The following is a 16,616-nucleotide window of genomic DNA, read 5'->3' on the forward strand; positions in this document are numbered from 1 at the left end:
GCTGGTTGTTGGATAGATTTTTTAATTGATACCGTACTTCCATGGTACTAACTACTTACACAGGGTTTGGCTGCAGAGCCTGTACAATTCCAGCACGAACGTTCCAGTATCGTTTTTTAACCGCAGGGTTTTTTTTGTTTTTGCGCACAGCGCAAAGTTTCTGACAGTTGGGACAACTCCTAAAACAAACCCACAATCCTTCCCCCACCCACCCCAGAGTCACCTCAGCCATCAGCCCCCAGCTCCCCGGGCTCTGGAGGGGATTCCAGGAGGGAAGCACGTGCCTGTGGTGGTCGTAGGACTCTCGTTCATCGGCAGCTGCGCACAGGAATTGCGGGATCCAGGTGGGGAGAACACGGCCCAGGGTTTTAGCAGCTTTCTCCAGCCCTGGAGCACGTGGTGGGAGATGAAATCCCAGGGGAATGGTGATGTCCCAGGTGCCACGGCCACGCCAGGCCCCTCGTGGGAGGTTGTAACGCTGCCACTGCTCTGCTGCACTTCCCTCCCTGCACGTCCAGCCCAGAGCCAGGTCGGTGCTTCCATCCCTGCTCTCCAAGGGCCCTTTCCCGGGAGGTGGGACTGTGGAGGTGGGGATGACGTGCGTGGCACAGGCTCCACCTCTCTGCTGGATGGATGAAGCTGTAACAGCAGCTCTCCCAAACCCCAATGTCCGCCGGGGACGCGGCTCCAGAGCCTGAGCTGCACATCGGGGTTTATTCCCTACCTACTCTCAGGGTTGGGGTCGGGGAAGGTGGCCTTTAACGTCAGCAATGGAATTGGCCTAAATGAGTGAGGTAACAGAAACGGCCAGAGGAGGAACCTCCCCGAGCCATGTGCAAATATAATTCCTTCAGCAGAAGGAAGTCCTTTTCCCTACTGAAAAAAAATAAAATAAACCACATTCACTTGAAGAGCATACAGACTGCGGGAGGGGAAGGCAGGCAGGGACAGCACCAGGTCAGACCATCTGTGACACGGGGAATGATTGTCCAGCAGCAGAGGTGGGAGGGGACAGGGAAAAGCCAGAGTGAGCACTGCAAAACGTGTGGGAGAGGAGGAGGGCATGCCATGCCACGGATCCGTGCTAGGAGAAGCCCATGCTGTCTGCCTAGATCAGGGAATGGCCTCAGTCAGCAGTGGCCCAAGACACGAGGAGATCACTTGGCCAGTGTGCACATCCAGAAAAGGAGAGGTTTTATGGCACAGAGAGACTCGTGCTGGAGACTGCAAAGCGCAGAGATCAGAGCATGTCCGGGGGAAGGGGCCAGGAAATCAGCACAGGAACCACACTGGCACAGGTGTTCTGTGAGCCACGGCCCTCGAGGGCTTGGGTTCCAGTCTCTGTTCTGAGCTGTGTTGTAAGCAAGCCCCTGCCAGGTATTTTAAGTGGTGCTGAGACTAAAAAGACTAAGCCAGAGTCCAGGTGGCTGTGCCACGGACCGTGTTGGTGGCAGCCTGGCAGAGATCCTGTGGGAGAGCCCCTTGGAGCTGGGCAGGCAGTGCAGGAAGCACTGCTCTGTCAGGAGCTGGGGATGGCAGCAGCTGCCTGGGCAGACAGGACAGAGCTGCCTCCCCTGAGCCAGGCACTGCTGCTTTAAACAGTGATTTTGAGACTGATTTTCTGCATGATGTGGAACCAGAAAGTTCCAGCTGTAAATCAGGAGAGAGTTTGTTCCTGTGCTCGTTGGGAGGAGCAGGTGCTGCCTGGCACGGTGCTCCTGGGGAGAAGAGCTGCTGCAGCACACACACAGAGCAAATCCAAAAGGTCTCGTTCCAAGCACCCACACCCAAAGTGTCTCCTGCCACTCTCTGGGAAAGAAATTTCTACCTTCTTGCATAAAGGGAAGGAAAAGCTCCTATGTGGCTACCAGGACAGTGCTGAGGAGCCAAGGAGGCTGAAAAGTCTGTCCTTACCTACACCCAGTGTAGCTGCTGAAGCTGTCTGACAAGGACATGGATGAGCATTCCAGGATTAGCATTCCTAGAGGGGATCTCCCACTACATGCAGCTATTTCAGAAGCAGTTTTGTGCCTTCAGGGCTCCCAATCCAGCAAAGCCTTGTGCTTTGAAACCTTTCCTCTTCCAGTCCAGGGCCATATTACACTAAAGACCTTTCCTGTCCCTAAGGTTTCTCTTTCTAAGATCAGAAGCATCCAAGCAGGGTCAGGTGTGAGAGGAATGAAGGACGTGTCTTTACAAACAAGCTGTGGGCCTGCTGGTAGATAAAACTAGCACTGCGAGATAAGAGAAACAATGGGAAGGATTTCACTGATTAATGAATGGAAAGAAAGAGATTTGTGTTTACAAATAAACTATAGGTCTGCTGATAAATGAAATTAGATAGAGAGATGAAAGAAACAATGGGAAAGAATCATAAATTCCACGAGAACTAAGATAAAAGTAATAAAGGGGGGGTGGGGTTATACATTAGAAGGGAGTCTTAGGTATTAGGTGTGTTGGGAAATTAGGAGAAAAAAAAGGGGCTGCACCCCCCAAAAATCTGAGAGACCCCAGGGGAAATGCCCCATAACCTCTCCCTTTATTCGAATAAAGTAACAGGACTCCTCTGTCTCCTTTTTGGACATAAACCTCTGGTGTTTGTGGATTAATTTTCCTGACAGGTGTCACCCAGCAGTCAGAGCTGGGTGTAAATGCAGCCTCTGTCACAGCAGAACAGGCAGCTCGGGGGAGATCAAAGTCATGTGCCTTTCTTCCCTTCTCCAAAAGGACTTGAGGGAGCCAGGAAGGATTTGTACAGAAGTCAGGAGAAGTTAGTATGAGTTAACAGCAAAGTTTTCTGACTGAAGAGTGCCTGAAGTGCAGAGCACCCAAAAAGCTCATTATTCTGTTAATCCACAGCCAACTCCTCTCCTTCCCACTGCAGGTGCCTTCCTAGCCTCCATTTTCCCACATTTGCTCTCTGGAATGTGCAGGCCCAGCAGTGCCCCTGCCTTGGGCAGCTCACCACCTGGAATAACCTGGGTTTTGGTCCTTCAGAGACTTTACAGGCAGGTGCTGCTCTAGATCCCTCTGGTATCTGCTCTGGGAACGCCTGGTTGCCCATCAGCTATCCAGGACCCAAATCCACTCAACCCAGCTGCCAGAACTGCTCTAAAATAAGTCCTGGAGGGTGTGTTTTGATCAGAGGTGAGGTTGCACCAAGATAAGATCAGTGAGGATGTCACAACCTGGTGGATCAGAGCCTCCTGCTCCCCCTCCTCCCAACAGGAAGCATCTTCATTGGCAGGAATTAGGCTACAAGCCGTTGGCGTTATTTTACATGCTTGGCTGGAGAAATGCCCTTTTTTAAAAAAAAATCCCTGTTTCTGTCGTTGTTCAGACCCTGCAAATCAAACCCCAGCAGATGTGCAGGTGGAAGGATCAGACTGGGAGGGGAAATGCACCTGCTGTGACAAGAATCCAGTGGCATTTCTGGCACAGGTGAGCAAGGGGAGAAACAAAAGCCTGATGGTGAAAGCCAAGCTTGGCTGTGAGTGCTGAGAGAGGCACCACCCTCTGTAACATTACTCAGGCCTCTCACTCCTAGAAAGTGTGAGTGATCCCTCCAGGAAATGTAATCCAAAATTGTCTCTGGCCCCAGAAGGAATTAACCTGTCAGCTGGGACTGAGCAGGGGCAGCTGATTCCTATCCCAGCTCTCCAGAGGAGTGAAACACTCCCAGGTTTTGTTTAAACCCTCACCGTTAGTGCCTTAAAGCCCTTCCTTTTCTCCTTTCTATTACTACTGCGGGAGATTAAGAGGCAATAAAAGATTGTGCATCCCAGCTGTTGGGGTTTTAGGAGTTGTCTTTTTGTTTTACTTTTCTCAGATAATTTTTTCCCATACACGCCCCCAGCAGCAATACGTTGCTAAGATAACGTTAATTACTGGACACTTAAGAAAGACAAAGACTTGGCCACAGGGGGAGTGGCCCAGCTGGCCACCTTCCTATTCCCTGGGGTTTTCTCGGCTAGGACAGAGATGCCGCGAGATTGGAACTGGATAAAAGGGGTGGACTACAGCTCCTAGCCCACTTGCTCTCTCGGCGTTCAGAGGGGAAAGAAGCTGCGTTCGCTGCGGGGAGAATCCATCACCGCTGCAGGCTCCCGCCTTCCTTCTACCGCGAGCGGAGCGCTGCTCGCTGGAGCGGCCGCTGCATCGGGACCCTGCTTTAGCACCCTCCTTCAGCGAACCACAGACTTTCTCACCATCTGCTGGGCTGCCTCAGGGATAAAACCCGGGACCCCGCCTTTCCCTGCCCCGCACCTTCGCTCGTCCGCAGCAGCAGCAGCGCCGGCCGGGTACCGCCTCGCCATGGCCAAGCATCACCCGGACCTCATCTTCTGCCGCAAGCAGGCGGGCGTGGCGATCGGCAGGCTCTGTGAAAAATGCGACGGCAAGTGCGTGATCTGCGACTCGTATGTGCGGCCCTGCAGCCTGGTGCGCATCTGTGACGAGTGCAACTACGGCTCCTACCAGGGCCGCTGCGTTATCTGCGGGGGACCCGGCGTGTCCGACGCCTACTACTGCAGGGAGTGCACCGTGCAGGAGAAGGACAGAGATGGGTGCCCCAAGATCGTCAACCTGGGCAGTTCCAAGACAGATCTTTTCTATGAAAGGAAAAAGTACGGCTTCAAGAAGAGGTGATCCTATTCATAGCTGGCTGCCTCCTGTTCCATGTTTCCTTTGATAGATTAGTGCAAGGTCATTTCTTGTAACCACTTCTGTAGGATGCATACCAATAAAACTCCTTCTTTTGGGTTTTTTGGGGTTTTTTTTACATTTCGGAGCGCGGCCCTGCAGCCGCGGGGAACCGTGGTGTGGGCACTTAATAAAGGTGCACTGTTCTCATTAAGACCGAAATCCCTTGTGTCCTTTTGCACTCTGAGATCAAGAAATGAACCATCACGACCCTGGCTTGTATCAGCGGATCGCGACACCATCCCAGCCCCTGCCGGCTGCGAGCGCGACTGCACCGAGGGCAGAGCGCCCGAGAGCCGAGAACAGCGCTGGTTCTGCTGCTGCGTGTTGTTACTGCCAGAGTTGTTGTTGTTTGCCTGCCTTACTTATATATATAAAATGTATATTAGTAAAGAACTGTTATTCCTATTTTCCCATCGCTTTGCCTGAAAGCCCCCTTAATATCAAAATCATAGTAATTAGGAAAGAAGGGGATTACATTTTCCATTCTAAGGGAGGCTCCTGCCTTCCTCAGCAGACACCTGTCTTTCAAAGCAAGACACCATCCAACTCCAAGCCAGACTGGCTGCCAAGTGGGAAAAAGAAATAACTGGGAAAACCAAAACCCTAAGGCCTCCAAGAGAAACCTCCCTCAGCGTGAAGGACACTGCAGCACCAGGTTCTGGCTGGTGTCCACCAGCCTTGTGCTCCTAATGACACATTTCACATTGCTGGGTGTCAGGATTGGTGTGAAACCTGTTAAAAACCCAGTTTAATGTGCAGAACAAATATTAGTGTTGAGATTGCTACAGCTGCTTGGCCTGACATTAATTTAACAGAGCTTTTGCAGTTCTGTCCCTGGGGCCCAGCCTGCGGGAACATCCCGAGCCTGCAGCTGGAAATCTGCACAGGAGAAAGCATGCAGGATGAGAAAAAGGGTTCCTTGCCTCCCTGACAAAGAGGATGTGACATTGGTGAGCAACCCATGCTGATCAGCAGCATTGAACTGTGACCCTGGCTGATTGCTCTGTCTCCATCCACCCATGTCCAAACCCCTCCCAGCCAGGCAGAGGAGCCCCCACGTGCCAGGTTCCCCTTTCCTTTCTCTTTCCTGGCATGGGCAGGATGAATCCCAGGGCTTCCTTCCTCTGTCTCGTCCTGCTTGGTGCTTGAAATTAAATTCTAGAAGAGAGAAATTCCAGCAGCAGGGGAATTTTGTGTGCTTAGTAATTGTGGGACTGACTAATGGGGGAAAGGGGACTCTGGGACAGTCTGACAAGTCACAGCGGGGAAAACGAGCCACAGAAAGCCCTTCCCAGGCCCTAGCACCTCAATTTCATTGCACAGCAGCCTCCCTGGAAAAAAGTCAGGGAGCAGTACAGTAGTCAGCAGCATTAAATTAAATAAATAGTCATAAATACACATTACTCTCTGGTTTTCCCCAAGTGGACCTTGCTTTCACAGTCTGAAACGTCTTTTTGATAACCTGGTTTCATCCATGCTCCTGCAAATGTGACTCTTGCACGGGGCATATGTTTAGCACTCGGTCATGGAGACTGCAGGCAGCCTGGGAGAAATCAGCAGCTTCTTCCTGCATCCATACCTTCCCCTAATTGCAAAGTGGGAGCTTGAGAGGGCTTTCCTCAGACTCCACTGAGGACATTCTGTGGTACAGAATGGTGTGAGACCAATTGTTGACCCTGGCACTCCCTGAAGGAGCTACAACTGCACCATTTCCAAACTGGGAATGTGCAGCTGCCTCCCTCCTGCCAGTCAGAAGGTGGAAAAATCCCAGTGTTGGACACAGAGGGCCTCACATTCCCCTAATCTACCTGGCTGGGTAAGAGGCCAGAGCATTTCTTAAACACTCTAAGCAGCAGCTTGCATCCCAACCCCACAGTCCCTGTGGAGTTTGTGCACTGCACAGCACAGCCAAGCTGCCCCTCCTTCCTCATCTGGCTGCTAATGGAGTCTGGAATTATCCCCAGAACAACAGAAAATGGACACTGGCTTTTTCTGAGTGCAGCTCTACCACCTGGTGATTCTCAGGGCTTCACAACCCAGCTGATGGGAGACACCCCACAGGTGCCTCACACCCAGCTCTGTCCTGCCACCCTCTGATGGTCCCTTTTGCTTTTCCCCTCTTGGTCCCTGTGACCCTTCCTGACCTCTCCTGGATTTCTGGAAGGCTCGTTGCTCTACAGATGCAGTCATGTAAATATCCACAGTGATGGCTGCTGCTGCATAGATACAATTATGTAAATTTATCCCAGGCAAGGAAAGGAAGCTCTTGTCTTTCCCCGTTTTCCCACAGATTTTACAAGACAAGGGCTGGGTGAACGAAGAGGAGAGAGATGTACTGAGCTGGGTAGTGGGAGTGGTTGCAAACCAATCCTAATTTTGGTTTTCTGTTTTAGATTTGGGTCCTCCCACCGTGGTGATTCCAGCACCGATGCAGACCTGCAGCACAGGGGTGGCTCAGGGGCAGGGGCCCAAGCACAGAGAAAGCAGAGGACAGCTAAAGGGGACACTGTCACAGGTGTGGCTCTCCTCCTCCCACACACCTTGGGGCCAGACACTCCTCTCCGTGCAGCATCCACGACAGCAAATCAGTGTCTGTGGAAGAGACTGCAGCTTGGCCATGCTCTGTGCTCTGCTCCGAGCCAAGCTGGCCGCCCTGACAGCAAACTGCTGCTCCCAGGAGGGACCTGCCAGGGGGATCTGCTCTCCACAGACCCACAGCAACTCCCCCTCCTCTCCAAAGCAGTTTTGCAAGGGATTGACTGCAATTGCCAAAACCTCTGTGCCCTGAAGCCAGCGAGGTGAGGGAGCTGACAGTGTCCCCTTTGAGAGATAAATAGAGTGAACAGGGAGCTGCACGCACAGGGAGGGGATGGGGACAGGGTGGGGGCACTCACGCTGATGCTTCCCTTTGAGACAACAAAAACGAAACAGACAGACAGACAGCCAGGAATATTACAGAGGAGCAGTGCACGGGCCCAGGGAGCAGGGCTGGGCACGGCCCTAAGCACACCTCAGTGCTGGGAGAGCACAGCCCTCCCACACACACACACACCCCCCACGCTCCCAGAGACGCTCCAGTTCAGCCAGTGTTGGAGGTCACTCCTTCCCCTCTTTAGGCTTTTTTTCTTTTTTTTTTTTTTCTCCGAAACGTTTCCGTTTCTCCTCTGGATCTGACCCGAAGTCCCGGGACCCGATGCCATTCTGGAGATTTATCAGTGAATCCTTCATCTGCAAGACAAGAGGTGGTGCTACCCTAGAGGAGAGAACTTGGGGATTTCCTTTTTCCCTGTGAAGTATCGATGGCAGAATTGTGGGTTTGGGAGCAGGGAGTCGGGGCTGGGGTGCACAAATGGGGACTGAGAATTCTCCAAGAGAAGGGGTGAGCAGGGTACAGGGAGTTCTCTCTCCTTAGGGGAGAGCAGCTCTCATTTAGGGGTTTATGAGGCAGCAGCTCTCATTTCTGGACTATGTTCTCAGCACATCCCGAAATTCCAGGCTTCGTGTTCCCTTCCTCTACGAAAGCTGCATGTAAATCCAGGGTTCAGGTAAAAGCAGTTTGCTCTCCAAACTGGGATGACAGAGATTAGATACCAAATGTGCCAATACAAGATTTTTGGCTCTGCAGGGTTCTCTCCCCGACATTCACAGATCCCTCTGATGTGAGAGGGCAGCTGTGGCACCCTGTGACAACCCTTGTGGTACCCACCACCACCAGGAGATGGATCTAAAGGAGCTGACACAGCTGAGGGACTGTGGTGGAAGCAGGAAATGCTGAAGGATGGGGAGCAGGACTGGGAGGACACAGTGACCCCCTGGCCACAGCCCTGCCTGGAGCTGTGCAGCCTCACCTGGTCCAGAAGCATCACCGAGGATTTGATGATCTCACGCCATTTCTGCAGCTCTGAGTCGTGGTACTTCTGCTGGGACTCCAGCAACTGGGCCCATTCTGTCTGAGACTGGGGTAACCTGCCAGGAAAACACAGGCAAGAGTCATAAAATCACATAATTTGTACAGAGATTTCTCTTTATTGTGAGGAATAGCTGCACTGGCTCTCTTTTCCATGGCAGGTATGTGCAGGTATCAAGCCCTTCCCTTCAGGACCATTTAAGGCCCCAGAACAGAACTGAGGCGAGTGGAATCAGGACAGATGGAAGCATTCCAGGTGCTTGGATGGCTTCAGATGCTTCCACAGCAATTGTGGCTGCAACACAAAAATTACCCATGTGGAGCCACCCACATAATTCCAGCACTCGCACATGACGCTGTGCAAACAGGACGTAAGTTCTGTATTAAATACTATTGTAGTAGTCTGAATAAACACCAAGAGCAACAGAGAAAGATAAAATCACTTAAAGTGCCTATAACCACTTAAAGTATCAATCTGTGGGGAAGTAATAATTGCCTCTCTTAAGGAGGAGAAGTAGCACAAATAAAGCAAAAACTTTTAACACAGTGGTAGCACATGGCTATGGATGCCTAAAGTCAAACCCAGTGTAGCAAGGGAACAACTGGGACTCCAAAAAAGGGACACAAGGGGACAAAAACACCTCACAAAAGTGGAATCAAGATGTTCTCAACCTCTAAAAATAGACCAGAGACCATTCAGGCAGGACACACTGCTGATATCTGGACCCACACCTTCCAAAACACAAACCTAACAGTGTGTGTGTCACAGGCCCAAATTCTCCTCTGAGCACAAAGGGATCATTCTAAGACTCTGCTTTCCTTACACAGGGAAGTTTGGCCATCAAAGGATGGGAAAGTGACCACCTTGGCCCAAAATCGCTCAACATTTATTCACAGAGCATCCTCTGTTCCATGGGGTGCTGGGAAGAAGCAGAGTGGCCTTAACTCTGCTCTTGAACTGCAGTGGAAATGCTCACGGCCCTTCAGCTTCACCCATTTTACACAAAAATGAGAGCCCAGAGTTCTGGTGTGCCGGGAAAGCCTCTGACATCCAAGAGAAACAAGGAAAGCCCCAGCAGGCGTGGCTGTACCTCTCCTGCAGCCTCAGGCCCTGCCACGCCGTGAGCGTCTGCGTGGTGTATTCCAACATCCAGAGTTTGTAGAACAGCATCATGTTGAGAATGACCAGCAGCACCAGACTGCAAGGAAAGCAAGCAAACAGCCAGTTCAGGAGCATTTCACAGCTCATTGCAGCCAGGAACACCTGGGACAACACCCAGGGCGCTTTGGGAAGGTGTCTGAGGCCCAGTCCATGCTGTGAGTGGGGATTTAATCTGAGTGAGCACCCAAAACTTCACCTCGTGGAAGAAATGTGTGAGGACGGACAGACAGAGAGACAGGGATGGCAGCTCAGACAGAACAGGCTGGGTGAGTGGATGCGCTGAATGCAGAGAAAGGGAAGGAAATGGGAGAGTAAAGAGGTAAAAAAAGAGAGAGACAGTACCTGAAACAGATCCTAATGGGAGCAGGGAAGAGAAAAGACGGAGCAGCTGCAGGTTAGAAACGGACTGACACGAACTGGGCTGAGAGGAGGAGGCTCAGACAGCGCAGGGGGCAGGAGAAAGGAGCAGTGGGAGGAGAGGCAGGAAGGACAGACAGGGATCCGTGTGCCTGCACTGGTGGTGAAGTTCCCTGAGCACAGCTGAGCTCCTGGGGACCGCAGGTGGCCATGCAGGCACTGTGTGACACACACACCCCCCACACGTGTTCACATCCAGCCCTCCCCATTCCCACCCCCAGGCACTGGGAACACACCCCGGCCGTGCCCTGCCCAGCTCCTGCACCGCTCCTCTCGCCCCCCCACCACACGCAGGCATTTCCACCCCTCCCCAGGAGCAGATTCCAAAATGCCAGGCTGGTGCCTGGCTCTGAATAGTGCTGCTATTTTGCTGGAAGAATGGCCCACTATGGCCAGTTCAGTCAGGCAGATGGCAACTGGCCAGAGGAGTATTCTGGAAATACCACAGAGGGCTCTGTGACCCAAGTGAAGCCATCACGAGACACCGGCATAAAGCTTCTGTACCTTCTTGCTATGTTCTCATCCTGACAGTGCCTTACACCACCTCATTTATCACTGGCTGGGTGCTGCTGCAAACCTGTGTGTCCCCTCTGGGACCAGGAAACACTGGAAGGAGCTCAGCTTGAACCGTCATTTCAGTCCCTAAATCCCAGCTCCTCCCCACCTCTCTGAAAGCTGGGTGGAGCTTCAGGAAAAGCTGAGCCCAAGTCAGAAAAGCCTGGATCAGTGCTTTAGGCTGTTCTGCTCCACAGCACCTGCCCAGCAAGCACTGCAGCACTACGTGAAGCCTGCTGTCAGCCCCAGGGCAGAGGAACAGTAAATACACTGAATTTAGGTATTAAACTGAGCCACAGGGATGTGAGGGACCCATTCCCAGCTCGCTTGGAGCACACATCCCAGTCCAAGACTACCAATCCTGAAAGGCATGCCAGGAAAGACACCCAAACCAAGGAGCTCCTGCTGCTGAGCTAAGGAACTCACACCAACCTCTCGTGCTTCAGGTGTTTCTTTACATATTGTGCAGAAAGCATCTCAGCTGCTTTCTGACTGTGCCTCTTTTCAAAATCACTGCCCAGGACCAGACATGGAAAGGTTTTGCCAGACCAGACACTGAGCCCTGTTGTGGTAGCCCAGTGATTCCCAGAGAGCTTTGCAGAGTCATTGTCCATGATAGCAGCTCGTTTGTCAGCAATTAAATCCCTTATTTTAAATTACCCCCATGCACACAGTTTCTATATGCCATTGAAAATCTCTAAACTACATCCCTGAAATAAAAAATAAAAAATAAAACCCTGGTATTTGGTGGATTTCTTCTCTTGTAGGTATTGACTCCTCTCTTCTTGCACAGCTGCCTCTGTCCTGATCATCACTGTCCCAGCCAGGTCCCAGACCTGCCTCTAGGACTCCCAGAACAGGTCTGCAAAGCCCATGTTTGGTTAAAACAAGGGAAAAACTGAGGGGAAAGGAGAGAAGGGAGCCCAGAACTCCAGGAACACAGACAAACCAAAGATGTTTAAGGCTGACTGGGAAGGAAAGCAGAAAAAATCATCACTTACACAAAGCTGATGACAAGGAGCAGCTTGGAGACACTCTGTAGGTGGAAGCCACTGGGGCTCTCCTCAGGGATGTGCCGTGTCTGAGTGGAACCTGAGGAGATGGGATGCATTTGGGATTGGGAAATAGGGAAGGGGCAACCCCTGATCCTCTACCCACCCCTCCATCTCACCCCAACACATCCTCCCCGCGCCTCCTGCCATCCACCCTCTGTGACAAAGCCCCCATTTGTCCCCATCCCCAAGGCTGTGGGGTCTGCAGCTGCTCACCTGCCACGTGCTTGATTCGATGGGCAACCTCCTCATCCGTGGGGGTGGTGACGGGGCTGAGCACCTCCTCCAGGTGTGGCACCCGCAGGTGCGCGTGGGCGCGTTTCCGCCGGCGCACCGTGGATTGCTTGCTCACCTTCTCTTTGGGGGATTGTCTGTGCACCTCAGCCAGGTACGTGCTCTCTGTTTTGGTCAGCTCGCTCTCTGCAGCACCAAGGGGGAGCGTTAAGAGGTGTGGCTTTGCAGAGAGAGAGGTTTAACCCCTCTGCTGGGCCAAAGAAGTTGGCAGGGTTTGAGAGGTTTGTGTGCCACATTCCTCACACCTTCTGCCAAACCACACTGCCTGACGGAGAGCAGGATTTGATGGCCTGATTCATTCCAGCAGGTAAAACCAACAAATGCCATGGTAGCCCCTTCTATAAGCCACCCCAAGGCTGGATCATGCTGCCCACTCCCAGGGAAACACAAGTGCCGCTGTCATTGCCACTCTTACCCAAATGACGGAAATAATCTTCCAGGCCGCTCCAAAAATTCTTCTCAATGAAGGATTTCACCAGCCCCCAAGGCTGTTTCCTGTAGCGTAATTCTGTGGAAACCCTGTGAGGAGACAAAGGATGGTCATTCCCCTGGTTTTGCTTCCTGGGGGTGATGTCAGTTCCCAATCTCTGCCAGTGTAAATCCAGGAAATAATCATGCACACTGTTATTTCTGGAATGGTCTCAGCCCCTCATGTTTCCAGAGGAGAAGCACTGCTGGAAAAGTCCTTCCAAAGGCAGGAAGAGCCTCTCCCAAGAGAGACATTCGGCAGACATTTGGATTATCATTACTGAAGTCACACAGAGTCACACGGATATAGCTCTTCCCAGTACCCAGTTCCTCTGCTTCTCCCCACAAGCACAGTCCCAGGAAGTTCATCCTGTAGCTTATCACAGGCTGCATGGGATAACAGGCTCTGCAAACCCCTGCATCCAAGAAAGAGGCAAGAAAAGTCTGTAAATCCTCTCCCTGATGCAGCTGTAACTCCTCTGCACCTGATGCTTGCTCTATGTCACCCCAGCAGGTGAAAATCCTCGTGACAGCAGTGTCCAAGCAACAGGACAAAGAAATAACCCCCTCAGCCCCTCCTACCACCCCCAAACAGCAAAACTCCTTCCCAAAGGTGCCTTTTGCTCATCATTCACCCCCCAGGAGAGGTACCTGAGTCGGCTTTTGTTTCTGGCAACACGAGTCAACGTGTAGCGGTTAATGGTGTAGAAATAATCGTGGTAGGGGACGTCGTGAGTTAGCACCTCTGCATCTATGACATAGCACTCGCTCTCCTGGCTGGCTTTGTACATTGTCTGCAGGAAAAACAGCGTGCAAGGCAGCTTTGAGTGTGGTCAGGACACGGCTCTGAGCGATTGGCACCTTCAGCAGCACTTTGCAAACAGGAGACACCCCCCCGCCCCTGCCCCAGCTCTGCTGTGAACAGCTCACCCCGAAGGGAAGGCTGAGGAAACCAAAGGTTTCACCCAGATGCTTCCCATGGGCACATTTTAGAAAGGGCATTCAGTTCCAGCAGCTCAGGCCCCAGGACTCTGCAGCAGAGGTGTCACACACAGTGCCATGTGGGGACCAGGCTGCTGGGACCTTTCCAAGGGTGACCTCTCTTCTGATACCTTGTCAGGGACCCACCTGAGCTAAAACCAGAGGAGGCCCTGCTTTGAGCAGGGATCTTTTCTAGCAAAAATTATTCTGTCATTCTGAACACCATAAAAACACATCACTTTCCTCTTTTAAGTGCTCCTGTGTGCTTTTCCCTTTGCTCCAGAGAAAACCTCACCCAGAGGACAGGCAGACAGAGTTAAGCATAGATCCCTGGACAAAACATGGCTTTTCCTGCAGCCTATTCCCACTCAGCTCTGCAGCGAGGACACACAGGGTGTGCCTTGGTGGTTGAGCCCAAACCCAGAACTAAATAAGCCACAATCTCACTTGTTTGTGTGAGTGTGCTGTTCCCTTTGCTCATCCCTTCGCTCTCCCCTCTCCTTTCTCTTCCCTGCACACTTTCCTTCTCTCCAGCATCTTTCCTCCCACCCTCACAAGCTACACCTTGCTGCTGGGATCCTCTCTCCCTGAAATGTGGTGCTCAGCAATCCCTAAAGCCCACTCTCAGTATTTACCCTTGGCCACTGGAACACATCTCTGCCCATGGAAAGAGGCTTTTCCTCCCTCTCCAGTCGCAAGCACTGCTAGATACAGCCAGCCTGGCTCCCCTCAGTGCATTACAGGTGCTCCCTTTTTCACCATTCTGAACAGATCATCTCACTGTCCTCACCATCATAAAAAATCCACAACTCTCTGTGGAGCTGTGAGAAGGACTGGCCAGGCAGTATCTGACTTCCTTGAGTCAGATCTGCTGGGCTGACCACAGCTCAAAAAACACTGGTGTGGATGAGAAAAACAGTTGTTAAAATGTGCTGCCCTGTTCACAAACTCATCTGCTTTTGCTGGGAAATTTCTGGTGATTTCCTTGCAATCCAGTGCAAGATTAACCATTCATGGCTGCAGCAAGTTAAATCAAGGAAATGTGTCCAGGAAAATGGACAGGGACAACGAAAACCTGCTCAGGAGAAGAAAATATCTCTCAGAGCAGTTTCTACCAAGACCCCAGCCCCGCTCCCCTTTCACCTACCTGGGTCTCAGTGACTGTGGCAGTTTTGGGGGCCAGAGGGTTGGTGAGGGTGATGGTGTACAGGATCACTCTGGTCTGATTGCCATTTTCCTCCTTCTTCCAGGGGTGAAAGATAATATCTGAGAGGACAAAGCAATATTCCAGTCAAGTAACTGGAGAGGGACTTCTGGTCAGTCCCCTGGGGAAAGGCATAACCATACAGCCAAGCTGGGGATGGTATTTCCTTCCCTTTGGCTGCTCTAGAGCTCAACTGAGTGTGAAACAAAGGGCTCCTGTGCTTAATGTGATTATTTTCCCCTCTTTCCAGTGCTGGGAAAGAACAGGAAAAGAGGGAGAGGCTGGGGATCCACCTCCTTCAGCAAACCTACAGTCACAGGGAGAGGAGGACTCTGGCATGCCAAGGGATTCTCTGTGCAGCTCTGTCCGTGCCAGTGTCAGGGGGGAGCTGGAAGAGCTTTTCCCTCACACTGTTAAGCCTCGAACTGAGGATCAGGCCGCAAGTGATGATAAAAAATAAGAAAATCTGGTTTTTCCATTAAAAAAGCCATTCTAGTGTTAGAAAATGAAACCAGATGGGCACACAGGCTCTGCCTGCTTTTGGTTACTGCCAGCACAGACCACGCTGTCCCAAAATCTGCTCAGAATGTCACCCAACCAGGCAAAATTCCCCCTCCAAGGCAGAGCCCTTCCCCCTGCAGCCCCTGTGGGAGCTCCAGCAGCAGCAGCTCACCCGAGAAGCGGCGCTGCTCCATGAAGTCCCTCTGGAACTGGGAGTCGGTGAAGAGCAGGTCGTAGAGCTTGTCCACGCTGAAGTTGAACACCTCGTTCACGTACTGGCGCCCGTTCAGGTCCTCATAAAAGGCCTGGACTTCCCCTGTGGGCAAAGAGACCTCAGGGTCCAGCTGTGACCCTCCAGGATGATGGAGAATGTGCTTCCACAGCACCAGGACCTCGGTATTTCAGAAGGAACCCGAAGGAGGGACTTCCAACCCTCTTCCTGCACTGACCCCAGGGCAAGAGTTGGAAGATCAGAAGGGGTAATTAATTACACAGCTTACTTTAGGGACATCCTGAAATTTAAACGCATTCACCTCCTGCAGCCCACAATGGGAATTCTTTGCGTCTTCAGAACTCCCAGAGTCCAGAAAAGGACTGCAGTAGGTGCCACTCCATTCCCTCACAGGAAAAGGCTGGAAACACCCCTGATGGAAGGGTCTTTCCCCACCAACCTTCATCGTGGGTGTCTGAGGAGTCACTGAGCTCCGTGGGAATGTCTTCGTTGTCATTGAAGTCCAGGGAGGGGGAGTTCACAGGGCCAATGATGTCGATTTTCTCTCCCATGATGTTGGCAATGCCAAGGTCTTTCTCCACAGGACTCTCTGCCACTGCCTCCTCCTCCTCTGGGAGCACTCCATCAAACTGCAGCAAGCACAGGGCACAACAAGGGCAAGATCAGCACCTGGGGATGGGGTTTATTTCAAAAAACCTCACATTTGTGAGCCAATTTCAGAGTATTTGGCCTTGACATACCTGGAAATTAAATAGAGAGAGGAGGATGTTTGCCATACAGCGTTTGTAACACCTCCTCTCCAAAAATCAGTGTTCAGACTTTGGGCACCACAAGGATTTTTGTTCAGACAAGCACAATACTGTCCAATACTGGTTCTGCTCCTGAATAAGCTAAAAGAACCTGAGGTGGTATCTACACAAGGTCTGCTCTGCCGTAATACCAGGAGGGCACACGCAGTTCTCCAGGGAATAACTGAAGGTAGGGAAGCATTTATAACCTCCTTATGCCCCAGGACTTTTCATCCAGAAGTACAGAAAGTGCTCTTGCTGCTGAGAGGCCCAGTGACAACATCACTGAGCAGGGACTGAAGTCAGCAGCAGTGGAAGAGGAGCTGGAGGATAAACAAACCCCATACGATC

At 51.8% G+C, this 16,616-nt stretch overlaps 2 protein-coding genes across 2 annotated transcripts in view; one reads left to right on the plus strand and one right to left on the minus strand.

Moving 5' to 3' along the window:
- Window positions 1-4,276: 4,276 nt before the first annotated feature.
- Window positions 4,277-4,655, plus strand: LOC103618485 (PHD finger-like domain-containing protein 5A). The gene has a single exon (XM_008636903.2). It carries the CDS (start codon window positions 4,315-4,317, stop codon window positions 4,645-4,647), a length of 333 nt encoding a protein of 110 aa, XP_008635125.1. The 5' UTR covers window positions 4,277-4,314; the 3' UTR covers window positions 4,648-4,655.
- A 3,145-nt stretch (window positions 4,656-7,800) lies between these two features.
- GRAMD1B (GRAM domain containing 1B) overlaps window positions 7,801-16,616 on the minus strand; it is an 82,634-nt gene continuing 73,818 nt past the window's right edge. The window contains exons 14-24 of the mRNA XM_017738359.1: window positions 15,917-16,106; window positions 15,418-15,561; window positions 14,688-14,806; window positions 13,211-13,353; window positions 12,507-12,610; window positions 12,014-12,217; window positions 11,747-11,837; window positions 10,116-10,127; window positions 9,703-9,810; window positions 8,553-8,670; window positions 7,801-7,932 (exon numbers count right to left, since the gene is read on the minus strand). Coding sequence (XP_017593848.1) covers window positions 7,801-7,932; window positions 8,553-8,670; window positions 9,703-9,810; window positions 10,116-10,127; window positions 11,747-11,837; window positions 12,014-12,217; window positions 12,507-12,610; window positions 13,211-13,353; window positions 14,688-14,806; window positions 15,418-15,561; window positions 15,917-16,106 — 1,365 coding nt within the window. The remainder of the gene's footprint in view (window positions 7,933-8,552; window positions 8,671-9,702; window positions 9,811-10,115; window positions 10,128-11,746; window positions 11,838-12,013; window positions 12,218-12,506; window positions 12,611-13,210; window positions 13,354-14,687; window positions 14,807-15,417; window positions 15,562-15,916; window positions 16,107-16,616) is intronic.

This window comes from Corvus brachyrhynchos, unplaced genomic scaffold (genome assembly GCF_000691975.1).
Source record: "Corvus brachyrhynchos isolate BGI_N302 unplaced genomic scaffold, ASM69197v1 scaffold46, whole genome shotgun sequence".
Classification (NCBI taxonomy): Eukaryota; Metazoa; Chordata; class Aves; order Passeriformes; family Corvidae; genus Corvus; species Corvus brachyrhynchos.

Excerpts from the sequence above, each read along its gene's own strand:
- LOC103618485 (XM_008636903.2), top strand. The coding sequence starts at position 4,315 with ATGGCCAAGCATCACCCGGACCTCATCTTCTGCCGCAAGCAGGCGGGC.